The sequence below is a fragment of the Papio anubis genome, chromosome 9 (genome assembly GCF_008728515.1).
Source record: "Papio anubis isolate 15944 chromosome 9, Panubis1.0, whole genome shotgun sequence".
Classification (NCBI taxonomy): Eukaryota; Metazoa; Chordata; class Mammalia; order Primates; family Cercopithecidae; genus Papio; species Papio anubis.
The window spans coordinates 124,894,417-124,912,238 of NC_044984.1; the positions used below are offsets into that span (position 1 = coordinate 124,894,417).

The window sequence follows — 17,822 nt, forward strand, 5'->3', positions numbered from 1 at the left end:
CTTACATCTACCGGCAACGCCACCTCTCAGGGGCTCTGAGGACATCCAGAAATCTCAGAACCTACATCTACCGGCAACGCCACCTCTCAGGGGCTCTGAGGACATCCAGAGAACTCAGAACCTACATCTACCGGCAACGCCACCTCTCAGGGGCTCTGAGGACATCCAGAAATCTCAGAACCTACATCTACCTGCAAAGCCACCTCTCAGGGGCTCTGAGGGCATCCAGAGAACTCAGAACCTACATTTACCGGCAATGCCACCTCTCAGGGGCTCTGAGGGCATCCAGAGAACTCAGTACCTACATCTACCGGCAAAGCCACCTCTCAGGGGCTCTGAGGGCTTTCAGAAAACTCAGAAACAGCTCTCTCGGGGACCGGCCACTACATGCCCCTCACAATTTGACTTGGTTTGGTTTCAGGGTGGATGGGCAGGAAAAAAAAAAAAAGGCATAAATCCATCACCAGTAAAACGGGAATGCCACTGAAAGAGTGAGATAAGGAGAATGTGTGTGGGCCATGGCTGGTGATGGCCGCGGGAGAGGCAGATGTGCAGGCTCGTCGCGTCCCCGCTTCTGGGGCCGTACCAGCCGTGGGTCAGTCCTCAGAGGACATTAGCTCTAGGGCAGCTCCTCCAGAATAAGCCGTGCCCTCTCCACAGAAGTGGCAGGAACACGAGCCCAGTGGCCCTCTGAGGTTGGCCATCGCAGGTCGCATGTGGTAGCCTCGCTGGACCAGGCTCATGATCGGAAAGGAAGGCGTCTGTGGTGTGCCAGGCCTCTGTTTGGCTGGAAAGCCACCTCAGCATGTGCCAGGCTCAGAGGACACCAGCCGGTGCTGCCCCTGTGCTGGCATTGAGGGTTCCGTGAATGGCTGTGCCTGGACCTGCTCCACACACAGCAAGGAGGGTACTGAGCGAGCCAGGGGTGGGCCTGAGTCTTCATCCTGGCCCCGCCAACTGTGGTCCTGTGTGTCTGCGTGCAATAGCCTCTCAGCGTTGTGATGCTGTCCTCCAGCACCGTGATAGACGAGTGGATTGTGGGCCTGCCCCGCTCCGGGTGCAACCAGCATTCGTGTCTGCCCGGGCCGGATTCGAACTGGGGATCCCACAGCCCAGGGACAGCTACCCAGTGCTTCTGCTACCTGAACCTCGGAAATGGGTTTGCATCAGTGAAATTGGCACATTACCAACGAGCAGAACATGATCCACTGATCCTCTTAATGGTTGTTAGAAATAGCTCTCGCTGGAGAAAGCAAAAGGTATTCGAGGTGTACCAATTGGCTTAAATCAAGAGTCACCCCCTTTGCATGAGCAGAGTTTAAGGATCTAGTGAGGGTGGGATCTACACTGAAGCTTGGTCCCTAAACAGATCACAGGGGACTCTGGCTGCCCGATGCCAGCTGAAGGGCAGGGATATCTGCCTCTGAAATACCGTCAGGTCAGCCTGAGGCCAAGCCCGCACTCAGAGCTGCTGGAGCATCTGTGAGACAAAAGGCTGGGTCTTCACAAGTGTGAGGAAATGGGGGCGAACTGCTGTGTCTTGGGCCTGCTGCCCCTGGCTGATGAATTCCCAAGTGTCCGCCTGCGGGCAGAGTTGACTGCAGCTTGCTCTCCTTTCAATCAGGTAGTGCAGTCCTGGGGGACCTCTCGTCCCCACCCATGTCCACCCTGCAGAGGCTCCCGTGGAGGACCTGAGAGGTGTGCAGGACAAAACTGGCTCTCGTTACTTCTCAGCGAGCACGAGCACTGAAGGCCCCTGCAAGGGAAGCCCACTCAGTGGCTGTTATCGCAGCGAGATGCAGCCTGCAGCGCCCGGCAGAGGGGGAGGATGCGGGAGAGCAGGGTGCTGGACACGTCCCCTCTCGCTCTCGGGGGCGGGAGACTGGGGCTCTGGACACGTCCCCTCTCACTCTCGCTGGCGGGGACTGGGGCTCTGGACACGTCCCCTCTCACTCTCGCTGGCGGGGACTGGGGCTCTGGACACGTCCCCTCTCACTCTTGCTGGCGGGGACTGGGGCTCTGGACATGTCCCCTCTCACTCTCACTGGCGGGATGTCCCCTGGAAAGACACACTCATGGCCAAACCCCTGCACCTGTGAACGGGACCTTATCTGGACACAGTCTTTGCGAATGTGATGGACTTGGGTCATACCACAGCGGGGCAGACTCCAATCCAGGGACGGGCATCCTTAAAGGAAGTGGGGAGAACACACAGAAACAGGCACAGGGAGGTGGCTGGGCAGGATGGAGGCAGAGACTGGAGCCACGCAGCTACAAGCCAGGGCCACCTGGGCTCCCAGCAACCAGAAGAAGCAAGAAGGACCCCTCCTTGGAGCACTCGGAGGGTGAGAGCCCCCCGATACCCCCATCTCAGACTTCTGCCTCCAGAGTTGGGAGAGGAGAAACCTGTGGTTTCAGGCCACCAGGTTTGTGACCTGCTGTCATGGCAGCCCCGGGAGACTCGCGTGCCACCCAAACTCTCTCCACCGAACTCTGCTCAGCCTCCAGACCAGGCTGAAATCCCACCTTCTTCTCGTGCCCTGGGAGAAGGGAACCCCTCAGCCCCCCGAGTGTTCCCAGACCCAATATCTCATCTGCCCCACTCACAGGGGCTTGGTGGACGCAGAGAGGCCGCGCTTACCTATAGCGGGCAACACAGAGGTGGACCTTCCCCGAGTATCTCTGCTTTGAGGTATTGGAATTCCGTTCATTCTCCATCTATGAAAAAGGCAATGGGTGTGCGGGTTATGGAAGCTGGAGGTGTCCCACTCCCTTCCCGCGGCAACGGGAAAGCCCCTCACAGCTTCCTGGGCCCCAGGAGAGACGGCCTGAGACTGTGGCACTCCCAGGAGGCACTGCCACCCGCACCCCCACATACAAGTCCGGAAAGGAAGGTGGTCCCTCAGTGTGCACCCCTTATCACACAGGCCCCTTCTGTGTTTGTGGAGAACCCAGTCCCCAAACAGCAAGGCTCGAAGGCAGGGCCTTCCCCCAGCAGAATTCAGGGCGTGAGACACTCGGGGCGCCAGGCCCTGTGGGGTCGGTGGAAGACACAGCTGCATGCTGCTTTGGGCACTTGGCCCTCCAGGGGCTCAGTTTATGGAAGAGGCTCCCACCACCCCACATGCCCAGCGCCTCAGGAGGACGACATGGGGAGGTGGTGGGAGCTGCCATGTCCCCCCAGCCCCCACCCTCTCTTCCTGTCTCGGGGTTTGTGGAGTGTGGGGGCTCTACCCAGTGTCTCCTACAGCAATCCTGGGAGTCAGTGGGCGTGGCCTTTTCTCATAGGAGTGGGGGAGAAATTGAGCATGTGTGCGACCCCCCAGTTATTCCACTCTCACTCCCCCCAGCGCACTCCCCACACAAGCCGGAACAGTCTTTAAGCAGGAGTTAGACCACGTCACCCCCTGCCTTAACAGCTTTCAGTGGCTTCACCTCGGACTCAGACAAAAAGCCAAGCGCTGTCCTCTGCCCCGGCCTCAGCTCGTCCCTGCCCCTGCCCCCCTCCAGTCACACCAGCCCCTTCCCATCAATGCGACAGGACAGGACTCGAGGGGCCGTCCCCGACCTCCACAGGCCCCTCCCGGCCACCTCGGCATCAACGGCCTCCCTGTGTCATCCTCGCACCCTTCGACGGGATTTGCTTTTCTAAACGCTGCCTCGCCAGTGTTCTCTCTGCTCCCCCTTAGAACAGGGACCTCACCTGTGTTCACAGCGGGGCCCCTACATCCCAGCACATAGTCAGGCCAGGGAATTAAAAGGGGCAAAGGGAAGAACCAACCAGAAGGAAGAGAGGGAGGAGGATGGGGAAGGAAACACGGGACAGACTGGCCAACATCCACACCAGACACACACGGCACAGGCAGGCCCGGCGGCCCCTGTGGGACGGGACTCACGTCTGACTCAGATCTGCATCTTGGGCTACCGGATCTCGACAGAAAGGTGGGCTTGGCGGGCAGAGGCTCCGGACTGTCACCAGGCTGTGGAAGGGGCCGGATATATTCACCGATCGCAGAGCCGCCTCCAATAGCGCTCTCCTGACCTGGCCACGAACATTAAAACAAGTTGAAACAAATATACAAATAACATCGTAAAAGTGCATTGGTCACGTGCCTACCCGGGGTACCTTTCCCCTCTTTGACAACAGTCACTGCGTTTCATTTTGGGGTCCACCCATCTCCCGCTCACCATCTACGTAGGCTGGTGTGACCCCACCCTCAGCTCTGGGCCCGTCCAGCTGGCAGGTTCACCCTGGTGGTAATGCTTCTTTGGGAGCACAGGATGAGGACCTGCCCAGGCAGAGGGAACTAAAGGAGAGTTGATGGCAAAGAGGCTGCTCCTTTCCATGGCTTAAAATTGAGCGGCTGTGAAGCTCTGGGAAGCCGCCAACCTCCTGCACCTGCAAGAGGAGCATTCCATGAGGACGGCACCTGCTCACAGCGAGAACGAGGGAAAGTGGATCCTGGCGATGGGCTTGGAGCCCCTGGTTCAAGATGTACCTGAAGCCGCATCCTGGCTCTTCACCTGCTCCAGGTGACAGACACACTCCTTTTCGCTCACATCAGCATAGGCTGGCTTTGCTGTCACTTGTGAACCACTGAGTCCTAACTGGCCAAAGAGGTGAGTTTGTGGCTAAAATATACTCTTGATGAGAGATTTGCAAGGACTGAAATAGTTCTCATCCCATCCTATCCTCCTGGGGTCTCAGGGGCTGCTGAGCCCTGTCCTGGTGGCCTGGAAAGGAGCATTGAGCACCGTGACGAACGCTGCCCTTTAACCAGGATCCAGGTGTGAAACACGATGCGGCTGCTTCCTTCCCAAGCTCTCCGCTACTAGGAATGATGACGCCTCCTCCCTGGGGTCCCTGGTCCCTCTGTCGCTGTCTCATCCTAACAGTCACCTCACTGATGAATATGAATTGCTGAGTCCAAATCGGGAAGGATAAAATGATTTAAAAAGCCATCAGGAATGTTCCACTAACGGCTGCCCTAGGAGCCGCCCCTGGCAGGCCCCACAGCTCCAGGCTGCAGTGAGCAGCAGGACAGCACCACCACGGCAGGGAATTGGAACTGGGGCAGCCCTGCCCCGCGGTCTCCTGTGAGAACATCCGATCCTGGAGGGCAGGACCTCGTTTTATTCACTGTAACATGGCTCGGCGTGCAGCAGGTGCGAAGTGAACACTGAACGAGTCAGCTCCCAGAAGCCTCAGAAACCCAGCCGAGAGCAGGGCCTGCTGCAGCTTCTCCAGTTCCAGCTGGCATTGCTGCTTCTCTGCTCCCAGCCACGAGAGTCACCTGGACCAGTGAAACTCGACGGGCGTGGCAGGCTCCACGTGTGGACAAAAGCCACTTTTCCTCCCCACACAGTGGCCAGGGAACTTTCCGGAGAGGAAACGCTGTCCTCCGGCGTTCTGAGACTGGGGGGGTTTGTGACTGCAGCAGAGCTTATAGCCCTTCCTGCCTGACACCGCAGCCACGGTGAACAGCAGGGGACGGCACAGCCGATGAAGGTGATGTGAACACAGCAGTCACCTTGTATTCACACTTAACTTATCCGAACCTAACTCTCTAGGGAAACATAATGTAATCCCCATGGAAGCTTCTACCTGCCGCTGTGCCTGAGAAGAGAGGGTGAGATTAGAAACAAAACATGCAGTGCCTTCAAGTGGGGCTGGCTCCCACCGGCCCCTCGAGATGTGAACACCACCCTCTCTCATGATGGGAATGCTTCAAAATACGTATGTTCTAGAAAAATATGGCTCAAAAAAATGTTGACTCAAAAAACCCAGCTCCCATACTGGAAAGAAAGCTGGCTGTGCTGAGGGGGGTGCAGGCGGGGATAGGAGAGGCCACGCCTCTCCCCAACGCGCTCCTTCCTAGGAAGTTGCCAGGGACAGTTTGGTCCGTGAGCAACGCCTGCCTCCCATACTGACTGCAGAGCCTCACCATACAGGGGTGAGGGGCCTCCCCATACAGGACGCGAGTCCCTTGGTGGCCGCCCCAGCCACAGGCCGGAGGAGCCCTGGGTGAAAGCACAGGTGAGTGACGGCACATCCGCCTGGGACCCCTTCTGTGTCTTGTGGCCAGCCCTGCACCTTCCACCACCCTGTCTCTCAGGTCCGTGTGGGAGGAAGATCTGCGGCAGATGAACAGGTAAAAAATACAGATACGAACACAATGGGATGTTATCCGGCCTCAGGGAAGAAGGACACGCAGCCCTTCATGACAACATGAGGGACCTGGAGGACTCTCTGCTATGTGGAATAACCCAGGCACAGAGAGACAAACGTGGCATGGACGGCCCCCACTTACATGCGAAACCTCAACAAGGCCAACTCGCAGAAGCAGAGATCAGAACAGTGGTTACCAGGGGCTGGGCCTGGGGCTGTTGGTTGAAGGGCACAAGATGAATACGCTCTGGGGATCTGCACAGAAACATGAATGCAGCTAAAATGCTGGATTGTAGGCCAGGGCAGCGGCTCACACCTGTAATCCCAGCACTTTGGGAGGCCAAGGCAGGTGGATCACCTGAGGTCAGGGGTTTAAGACCAGCCTGGCCAACATGGTGAAACCCCGTCTCTACTGAAAATACAAAACTTAGCCGGGCATGGTGGCGGGTGCCTGTAATTCCAGCTACTTGGGAGGCTGAGGCAGGAGAATCGCTTGAACCTGGGTGGCGGAGGTTGTAGTGAGCTGAGATCATACCACTGCTCTCCAGCCCGGGCAACAGAGTGAGACTCCATTGAAAAAAAAAAAAAAAACGCTGGATTATAGACTTGAAGTTTGCCAAGGAGGTAGATCTTAAGGGTTTTCACCATGAAAAGAAAAGGTAACCACGTAAGGACGTGGATAGGAGGTGGTATGTTAATTAGCTTGGCTGTGGTGATTATTTCGCAACTGATTTATGTTACATAGGATCACGTTGTACACCTTAAATATATATGATTTCTAATTATCCACTATACCTCAAAGTTGGAAAAAATGTACAAAAATAAGTAAACACAGAGGGGGAAAATGTACAAAAATAAGTAAACCCATTCAGAGAGTGAGGGAAGAAAGAATAAAACAAGAGGAGACCCTCAGCAGAGGCCTGGAAGAGGGACCTGTGCTGTCTGCAGGGAGGAGTGTCCTGGTGGGATCGGGGTGGTGTGGAGCAGCTCTTTGGAGGCGCTGGTGTCCGCCACCATAAGTGACATGCACTGTGAGGAGAATGCCAGGGCAATGCCAGGGGAGACGGGCATGGGCCATGCCGGGGGACCCCGGTGGGCGAGGAAAGAGTGATTAAATGAGCTGGGTTCATTAGGAGGGTGCATCTTCCGGACGGTTATTAAACACAAGCCATGGTGCACACCTTCTTCTCTGCCAAGCGGCCCCTGGTTTAGTACAGGCATCGTCCCGCTTTGGTTTTTTGGTTTTACTCAGTGTGCATTTTCTGCCGTGGTTAATCAGATTCCTTTTTCCATGCTGGCCAATCCCCGTTCCCACCTCCCTGACCCAGGAGCTTTGCAGTGGGTCCCACATTCACGTGCTGTGAGCCTCGGGCTCACCGGGCAGGCCTGCGACTGCTGTTTTCAGAAGGGCCAGCTTGCAAGGTGGGTCCCTGGCCGGTGTCTGGAACTCAGCTTCTGAAATGCCCTCTACACTGGAAGGAAACATCCCCTGAGTGATAAAGGCAGGCCTGGCTTGTGCACACCACACAGCTCACAGTGAACACCTGCTTTCCTTCTGGGAGTCTAGAGCTTCAGTGGCCATGGTGCCCGCACAAGCAGCCCCCAGGAAAAGCTCTGGGCCCGAGTCTCAGTGGGTTTCCCAGAGCAGAAGCCGTGCGTTTCTTGTGGCATGGAGCGGCGCTCTGTGTCCCTTTGCGGGAGGGAGGGAGAGAGAGAGCGTGGAGACACGTGCATTCTGTTTTCCCCTGGGAAGAACTGAAACTGTCTTGTTTTCCTCCACCCTTCAGGTTTCACAGCTCAAATGTGGTTTCTTGGCAGCCGCCTTCCAGGACCATCTAGAAGAGCCCAAATCACCATCCACCTTGTCACCTGGTCTGTATGCAGCGTCTGTTTCAGGGGCTCCCTATGTATCATCTGCCCGCCAGCAGGAGCTCCGCCAGGGGCCCTGTCTGTCTTTCAATGTCACAACCTGGGCAGGGCATGCAGCCCGTGTGTCGTGAGTGCCTGGAGATGAGTGGCAGAGCACTCAGATCCTGGTCCCTGCCCACTGGCCTTCCACAGCCATGGCCGCTTACCCCAGCCCGTATGCTCTCTGATGCATGGACCAAAAGCGAAGGGTGTGGGAAGGTGCGGGATGAGGGGAGAGGCAGGAGAACGATTTTTAACAAGACCCAAGTGGCATCTCCTTATTTTAATGATAAAAAGCACCCAAGGTACTTATATATTCTGATAAAAACTAGGGGAAATGTGCAAATTATCTTTTTTACGGAATTCCAAAGTGAGGTTCAGATGCTCATCTCTCCTAATTTTTTTTAAACCAACTTCTTAAACAGATGGGCAGACCTGGCCATGAAACCTGTCTAACGTCTGCATCCCACTTAACCTTCAGCCGGGGCATGGCACCTCCACCGAGCTCTGATTAAAGGACACCTGTGATTGTTCTGCCTGCGACCAAGACTAACCCCCCCAGCACGTACACAGGGGGCTTCTCCCCACCCGGCCTCTAAGCAGGACTGTGCTGGGTGAGGGCTCATGTTCACCACTGCCTTTGCTGGAATAGAGGTGCCAAGCACGTCCCAACATCACCAACAGGTTACTGAGATGAGAAGGAAGGGAAACAACTAATGCAGAGAAACGAGCTTCGCAGAGCGTTGGAGTATCCCGCCAAGAAGCCCGCGTGGAGTTATCACCCGTGTAGTCTCTGCAGCCAGACTCCTGGGTTCACATCCCAGACTGAGCCTTCATCAGCAGCTGTGTGACCCACGCTAGTGCCTTGGTTTTTCTCGCCTGTAAGATGGGATTTACAGGTGAGAAAATGTGTGGGTCACACATTTGTGGATGCCCGTGAGGTGCTGGGTGCACCGTGTGCCCCGTGGCTGCGAGCAGCCCTGTTCTCATCCTTCCTACTGTGGTGGTGGGTCCCTGAACCCTCTGCCAGGTGTCACCAAACCAACTTCACCTGCACGCACCCTCGCAGGCCCGGCCAACGGCCAGTCTGTCCCCACCACAGCAAGGCGGATGGTCCAGGTGCTTACCTTTGCCGAGGGAGGTGGCTAGGCCATTCACAAACTGTGGGAAAGGCTTGCCGGGGGCCGTGGAGACATCCAGGGGGGCCACCGTGCTGCCACCCAGCAGGTCAATCTTCCCAGCGTGCTGCCGGAACTTCTCCAGGTCCCGGGACAGCAGGTTGAACTGCTCACTTTGAGTCCGGCATTTCTCCTCCAGCTCTCGAACCTTGGACTGCACGGCAGAGGCAGGACAGGGGGTCAGCGGTGGCGCATTTGGTGGTGGAAATGTGTCTGAGCCTGTTCACATGTGTTGTATGTGTGCACATATGCATGTGTGTGCACGTGTGTGTACACACACACGTGTTGTGTCTGTGAAAATGCATGCGTGGTAAGAGTGTGTGCACGTGTCTGTGTGTGCCGTGTGCAGCAGGGGCTGCCTCCCACCTCCACGGGAGAGCAGTGCCTGATAAACCCAGCTTCTCGTGCCACCTGGCTACTGGCCAATGTGAGAAACCACAGGTGCCAAGAAATTCTGCAAACACTCAGCTCCCAGCCAACCGTAGATTGTTCTGGGCTGTGCGTGCAGCCCGGGCACTTTGCAGTTGGCAGGCTTTGCTAGAGCTGTTTGGAACTTGGAGTATGAGGCTGTGATGCGGCCCAGACTCAGGGGAGTAGCTCAGGTGCTGTCCCACGGATGCAAGGATGCAATTCTCATCCAGGGTGCCTGCCCCTTTGGACTGCAGAACACTTAAGAACGCCACTTTGAGCAATAAGGAATCTATCTGCTACAGTCAGTTAGCAACATTGCTGCATTTGCAGACAACACGAAGACACCTCGGGAGCCCTGGGGAAGGCAAGCGTCTCCCCTGGGGACACATACAGGAAAGGGGTAGCCCAGCAAAGCTCCTTCCTCGGGGCAGGACAGACCTGGGCTGTGTCCAATCTCGGGACATCTCTGACCCTTGTGGGCTTCCTCCCAGGTCAGGGGTACATGGGCAAAGCCCCGCTCCCTGCTCCCCTGGGACTCGAGTTGTGTGTGAGACACGGTCTCCTGAGATGGGTTTCTGGCCCCCATCACAGAAGGTGCAGGACAGAGGGGTCTACAGAGGACCCACCCTTCCTTTCTCCACCGCGCTGACCGCCCCCCGGCACTACGGTAGCTCCTGGGCTGTTTGTTTCTTGTCGGTGTCCACGACGACACTCTCAGCCCTGAGTCTCTGCCTTCTGGCTCGTGGATACACCTTCGGCACTCTGCATGGACTCAGCATCGTGCTCAGAGAGCGTTTGCTGAATCAGTGAAAATGGCGAACCCTGAGCTCTGGGTACGATGCTCCTTGTGGGGACGGCTTGTCGGGTCTGCATACAAGGCCGCTTTCTTGCCACTCCTTACTTTAGGACGGCTGGGAAAATCCGTTATGGGATTATTAATGGGGCCTGACGACAGACACTGGTGTTTCCCCAGTGAAATGTCAGCCGCATGAGGGCAGGCCTCTGTCGTCCTGTTTCCTGCTGTGTCCCGGACCTGAGCAAAGGGCTCAGCGACAGTCCCCACCTCCCCCTCCTCCGCCCCTCCTCTTCATCCATCCTCTCCCCCACTGTCCCTCCACAAGCAGTAGGCTTCTCAGCTCCTTAGTCCAGAATGAAGCACTATTTATGGCTGAGATCATGGATTTCTAAAATAAACCTAACAAATCCAAAGCCTATAATTAATTTCTTTGATTCATTAAAAGAAATCAGCACTATTCTTCTTTAAGAAGCTGAATGGGCTTGGCCAAGCCGGCTGTGTCTACCGAGGAAGGCGTAGAGCTAAAAACCCAGGGGCTCCCGGGCATGACATGGAAAGCATCAAAGGGAATCCAAGCCCGGGGACAGCTCCTACCCCAAATGCGGGGTCTGCAGGTGGGATGATGACTCAGCTTCCGGGGGCTTGCAGGCACTCTGGTTCTGCTGGATTAGCCCTTAAGACAGAGTGACAGGCCCTGCAGGGCAGCCAGGGTCTTGGCCAGGGAACAGCTGTCACTGCCTGCTGCAGGCAAGGCCTGACCCCAGAGGGCCCTGAGCTCAACTGTGTGAGCCAACAAGCCCCCAGGCACCCACGGGGCACTTGCGGAGCCTTCCTGGGGCGTGGAGGAACAGGAGACGTTTAATAGTCATGCATTCATTCTAACGTGCGACAGAGAACGTGTAACTGGCACATCCATTCCCTGACATCGTATCTATGAAAATGACCTAACTAAAATAGGCCGGGCATGGTGGCTTATGCCTGTAATCCCAGACTTCGGGAGGCCGAGGCAGGCGAATCACCTGAGCTCAAGAGTTTGAGACCAGCCTGGCCAACATGGTGAAACTCAGTCTCTACTAAAAATACAAAATTAGCCGGGCAGGGTGACACATGCCTGTAGTCCCAGCTACTTGGGAGGCTGAGGCAGGAAAATTGCTTGAACCCAGGAGGCAAAGGTTGTAGTGAGCCGAGATCGAGCCACTGCACTCCAGTTCGGGCAACAAGAGTGAGACTCTGTCTCAAAAAAAAAAAAAAGTGAATAGATTTTTCCTATTACAATCTTGAAATGATAAAATTATAGCAATAAAGAACAGATCAGCAGTTGTCAGGGTTTCGGGTTAGGGAAGGGTGTGACTAGGGAGGGTGTCATGAGGGAGTTTCTCTGGGTGACAGCAGCGTCTGTACACCTGACGGTGGTGGTGGTAACAAGAATCTGTATATACAACCAAATGCCATACAGCTGTATACTGGGGGGACAAAAAGAGGATATAAACACTGGAGAAAGCAAATAAATTCCCCAGCACACCACAGTGCTGCTCCCACGCCAGCTTCCCGGCTTTGAGAGCACACTCTGGCTGCAGAGACGCCACCACCGGGAGGCCGGAAGAGGGGCCACGGGAACGCTCCCTGCTGTCTTTGTAAATTCCCGCGAACCTAAAATTACTTCAAAAGAAAGTTTTCAGAAGTGAAGGGATTTTAAACAACAGAAACTAAGAATATAGGCAGCATGCAGAGACGGTGAAAATAATGAAAGGTACCACGTGAACGGCCAACCTTTGGGGACGTTACACCCCATCGAGAGGGCTAAGGGCGGCTGAGGTCGCAGGGGCCTAAAGCGAGTTCTGCACCTGATACACACCTACGCGGTGGCCGGCGGGCTGCGGGCTGCCTGCTTTGGTTGCAGGAGGGCGGGTTGGGTGCAATACAGAGGGAAGAGGGCAGGCTGTCTGCTCTCACATGGTTCCATAGGACTCCCAGAAATGACGGGGGCTGGGGGGCCAAGGATGAGGGTGAGCCAAGCAGCAGCTGCAGGCTCTCTGTGGTTTGGTCCCCAGGGCCTGGCAGGGCCACTCCCATGCCTGTGTCCTGTGTGGGCCACAGTGGCACTTCCTAAGGTCAGCCCCTCGGCCTGGCCCATCAGTCCATCCTCAACCCCTAGTTCAGGACTTGGCACAGCATGGGCATTTAACAGATACTCGATGGATCACAATAAGCTGTGGGTAAATGGATCCGTGCACAGGAAGTGCGGAGTACCCTCAAGTTAGAGATGAACCAGGTCACCTCTGTCCAAGGGAGACAGAAAACAGGTGGAGGAGCAGCCACCGGGTGGCTCATCAAGGAACCCCAAGACCTCTGCACAGCGGCCGGTGGGGTTCAAGGAGGGCCGCCACCAGCCTACCGAGGGGCCTGCGTCTTCTGTGCACAGAACGGGGCCTGGAGCGCAGACTCACAGGATACCTACAGCTGAGGTTTCCCCGTGGGAGAGGGAACCTGGCCCTGATGAACACCCAGGCCTGCGATGGCACAGTGCGTGACCATGGGTGAGGAGAGGCCACACCACCCAGGTCCGCACGAGTGCCTGAACCCCAGAGCCACAGCCTCAGAGACCCCTGCAGGGCCGGACATGCCTTCCCTCTGCAGCCGAGGCTTGGGGTGACTGGACAATGAGCTGAAGGAGGAGGGGTGGGAAAGGGCTCAAGCCTGAGCATCCCCCAGCTCGGGGCAGTGGATGAAAGGCCAGGCAGGAAGCCCCGGGGCCAGAGTGCCTGTGAGCAGCCAGGGCAGCGCCCGGCAGAGGTTAGTCCCGTCCTCTGTGAAACAGCCATGATGACAAAGCCTGTTTCTAGGATGAGCGTGAGGGCAGAGTGCGTCAACACGGGCTTAGTGCTCCAAAAAGGGCAGCAGATGGAATGCTGGGCACATGGAACTGCCATTGGCAGCGGCGGCGGCGCTCGCAGGAGCAGCTGCAATCACGGTGGCAGTGTTGGTATTGATTAGCCGTACCAGTATCAGTGGTACTGGTATTTTTATTTCCTGCAGTAGTAGCAGCCTTGCTTTGGTATGAAAGAGCATTAGCAGCAGTGGTGGCAACAGTAGTGTTTTTTGTAGGAATCGCATGGGTGTGAGCAGTGGTGTAGTAGCAGTGATGTTGGTATTAGCATTCATAGCAGCACAGTATTAGCAGCAGCAGCAGCAGCAGCATTGGTATTATTCGTACTAGTCGCAGCAGTATCATTATTACGACCTGCAAGTGTACTGGTGTTATCCTTCACAGTAACAGTTTGGCGTTAGTATTAGTAGCAGCAGCAGATGCAGTATTAGCAGCAGCAACGCAGGGATACTGGTATTCTCAGCAGAGTAGCAGCCAGCCACTGTCCTTGCTTCCCCTACAGGTTCCCCAGGGCCTGGCACCAGGGACATCCACCGCGTTCTGAGGGGTGTTGGGAGCAGGAGGCCCACGGGCAGCAGTGACGGGGGAGACCCAGCTTGCCTGAGCCCCCTCCCACAGTCCCCTCGCCCACCTGGGTTCACTGCACAGGAGATTCCATGCCCTCCTGTGACACAAAGTCACTCCGTTCTTGAAGCCTAAGAAATGCCCCCAGGCTCCCAGCTGCCGCCTCCTCCCGAACCAAGGGGTCAGCAGATAGGGCCAGTGGTTCCCCATTCACAAGGGACCCATCCCCAGGACCCAGACACCTCCCGCCAGGCTCCACCTATGACACTGGGGGGTCACATTTCAAAGGGGCCAGTGCCTCGGCCGGGTGCAGCCCACCAAAGGCAAAGCTAAAGCTTCCGGTTTCCCAGGATCAGCAGGGCGCCATTCCCTCCACATCTCCTGTTGAAATGTGACCTCCAGTGTTGGATGCGGGGCCCGGCAGGAGGTGTCTGGGTTCTGGGGGTGGATCCCTCATGAACAGCTTGGCGCTGTCCTTGCCATAATGAGCAGGCTAAGTTCACACAAGGTCTGGGTGTTGAAAAGAGCCTGGCACCTCCCATACCCTCCTGCTCTCAGCACACGACACGCCTGCTCCCCGTTCGCCTTCTGCCATGATTGTAAGCTTCCCAAGGCCTCCTCAGAAGCCAGCACGCCGTCTGTACAGCCTGCAGGACCATCAGCCAGTGACTCCTTCATAAACTACCTTCACAAATGGCCCAGCCTCAGGCATTCCTTTAGAGCCAGAACGGCCTGACACGCCCAGGGAATTTTCAGTTTACCGGAAAAGCTCACATTTTAAACACTGGTGAGCATTTAAAGGCTCAGCAGCAGCCTGGGCTGACGGGCATGTCTAGAGACGGCTGTGGCTGCTGGCCATGGTGCTGCTCTGCACAACAGCATGATGGCACTCCCGCATCAGCAGGTTGGGTGTGTGGGGGGCCAGGTTGGGATCAAATGTCCTCCTGGCCCTGTAGATGCCCCCAGTTGTACCCACATAAGCCTCTGACCCACAGGACGATCCCTTAGTTGCTCCCGGGCCTGGGGGACTCTGGAACCTAGAATTTGCAACCCTCTGGGTGCCTACATCCACCTGGGCATTGAGCACGTACTTACAGACAAGCTGCGCAATGCGTTGCCATAATTGAGAATCCCCCCCAGGGTTGGCCAGTGCAGACATCAGGAAGGCTGCGCTGCCACAAGCCTGGAGACTGCTGCTCCAAGGATGCCTGCCTGACTGCGTCTCCACTGAGACCCCAGGCACGCTACTCGGCATGACCAATATCAGGAAAAATAAACAGTAGAGTTATTGGCTTTTTCCTAAGCATAAGGGATGGGAGGAACGGGCATTCGTTGGTTAAAGTGAAGCTATGTCACCCAGCTCACACATCTTAGCACTGCCCCACCTTTGAACGAGCAGGGCGTAGACTAGTGAGGCCCTGCTCCTGCCGTCTCGGGGACGGTGCTCAGAGCTGGGTCTCTAGCTGGTCCTGTGTGCAGACACTGATTTGAGGAGTCTGGTTGCCCCCGCCCCTGTCCAGCTGACATGCTTTCCCCGAATGAGCGCCGTGGGGCCAATGTACAAGCACCCTCCTAGCAGTGCAGAGCGCTGGCACCACGTGGAGCTCACAGGCCAAGCATGGAATGTACCCTCTCGTGCCTGCTTGTCCATAAGCACGTGCTCAGTAAATGCTTGTCTGATGGGAGAATCTGCTGTGAGACTCGCTTTCCTTGTAACCTACACTGAAGGTGTGGAACAGGGGCACAGCCTCCCCCACCTCGAATTCCTACCAAGGAGAACCTAAGAGTCGTGCCCGTCCACACCCAGCTTGTTTGCAACCTTTCCTTTCAGCTCCTCGCCTGAGCACAACTCCCTGGCTTCTTGGCAGCAGCCGAAGGCTCTCATGACTGCCAGGGGGGTCCCTGCTGGGGCTAAGAGCTTCCAATTATTGCCTGTGGGGAGGAATTGCCAGCAGGAGCCACTTCCAAAGCATGCTGAGAGAAAAGAGCAACCCGTGGTCCTACCCCAGGCAGGCACATTTACACCTCAATATTTATTTCCGGATACAGAGTGCTGTCCTATCTGGGTTTGGGACTGGGTCTGGGTGTCACCCTGGCTGCAGGGATACAGGGACACACCCAGCCACATGGTGCTGGCTCCTCCCCATCCCGAGGCCACCTGCAGGCGCTAGAGCCTGCAGGGCACTGCTCAGAAGCAACTGAGTCCAGACCAGGCAGGAACAGATGGCACAGTCATCAGGCAAATCAACTATAATTGGAACAAACAGCAGAGGCTTGCAAATGTGGATGTGGCTATTTCTAAAGACAAGGGGGAAGCATCCAAAGACGCCCCCGCAGCTCTCCCGGCTCCTGGCTCAGTGCCCTCCTCTGGCTTCCCGGCCTCTGTGAAGAGGGGTGATAAGCAGGCACTGTGCTGGCGGCTGGCATCCAAACGAGGTGGTTCTGAGAGCAAGGGGCCCGATGCATAATCACTCCAGAATCACAGGCAGAACCCAGGGACAGGCCAGGCTCACTGGGTCGTTTGACTTAGTGTCAGAGGCATTCAAACCACAGCGACTCCATCTTGAATAGGGGCTGGGAAAGATGAGGCTGAGACCTACTGGGCTGCATTCCCAGATGGTGAAGGTGTTCTGAGTCACAGGATGAGATAGGAGGTCAGCACAAGATACAGGTCACAAAGACCCTGCTGATAAAACAGGATGCAGTAAAGGAGCCACCAAGACCCACCAAAACCAAGATGGCAATGAGAGTGACCTCTGGTCATCCTCACAGCACATTATGCGCTCATTACAATGCGTTGGTTGCTAAAAGACACTCCCCCCAGCGCCATGACAGCTTACAGACGCCATGGCAACATCAGGAAGTTACCCTACATGGTCTGAAAAGAGTGGAGCCCTCAGTTCTGGGAACTGCCCACCCCTTCCCCCCCACAAAAACTCCTGAACCATCTACGCCTTGTTCAGCACATAATCAAGAAATAACCACGAATAGCCCACACTGCTGCTCTGCCTACGGAGTGGCCATCCGTTCATTGCTTTACTTCTCTCACATACTGGCTTTCCCTTTCCTCTATGGACTCACCCAAATTCTTTCCTGTGCAAGCTCCAAGAGCCCTCTCCTGGGCTCTGGATGGAGGCTGCTTTCCAGTAACATCAGGAACAATGTGGAAACGAATTGTCCCCTGTGCTGTCTTTATGTGATTTCATTGCTCACTGGCTGAATACCCACTATGTGCCAGGCCCTCTGTGATTTCATTGTTCACTGGCTGAATACCCACTATGTGCCAGGCCCTCTGTGAGTTCATTGATCATCTGCTGAATACCTACTATGTGCCAGGCCCTATGTGAGTTCATTGATCATCTGCTGAATACCTACTATGTGCCAGGCCCTATGTGAGTTCATTGATCATCGGCTGAATACCCACTATGTGCCAGGCCCTGTGTGATTTCATTGCTCACTGGCTGAATACCTACTATGTGCCAGGCCCTATGTGATTTCATTGTTCACTGGCTGAATACCCACTATGTGCCAGGCCCTATGTGATTTCATTGTTCACTGGCTGAATACCCACTACGTGCCAGGCCCTCTGTGAGTTCATTGATCATCTGCTGAATACCTACTATGTGCCAGGCCCTATGTGATTTCATTGATCATCTGCTGAATACCTACTATGTGCCAGGCCCTATGTGATTTCATTGATCATTGGCTGAATACCTACTACGTGCCAGGCCCTATGTGATTTCATTGTTCACTGGCTGAATACCTACTATGTGCCAGGCCCTATGTGAGTTCATTGACCATTGGCTGAATACCTACTACGTGCCAGGCCCTAGTGAGTTCACTGATCATCGGCTGAATACCTACTACGTGCCAGGCCCTATGTGATTTCATTGATCATTTCGAGATACC

General features: G+C 55.8%; 1 protein-coding gene across 1 annotated transcript in view; it reads right to left on the reverse strand.

Annotated features, from left to right (window-relative positions):
* Window positions 1-17,822, reverse strand: part of RIMBP2 (RIMS binding protein 2) — a 339,298-nt gene that overhangs the window by 69,701 nt on the left and 251,775 nt on the right. Inside the window, exons 7-9 of the mRNA XM_021923155.2 lie at window positions 9,205-9,409; window positions 3,897-4,042; window positions 2,642-2,718 (exon numbers count right to left, since the gene is read on the reverse strand). Of these exons, the coding sequence (XP_021778847.2) occupies window positions 2,642-2,718; window positions 3,897-4,042; window positions 9,205-9,409 (428 nt within the window). The remainder of the gene's footprint in view (window positions 1-2,641; window positions 2,719-3,896; window positions 4,043-9,204; window positions 9,410-17,822) is intronic.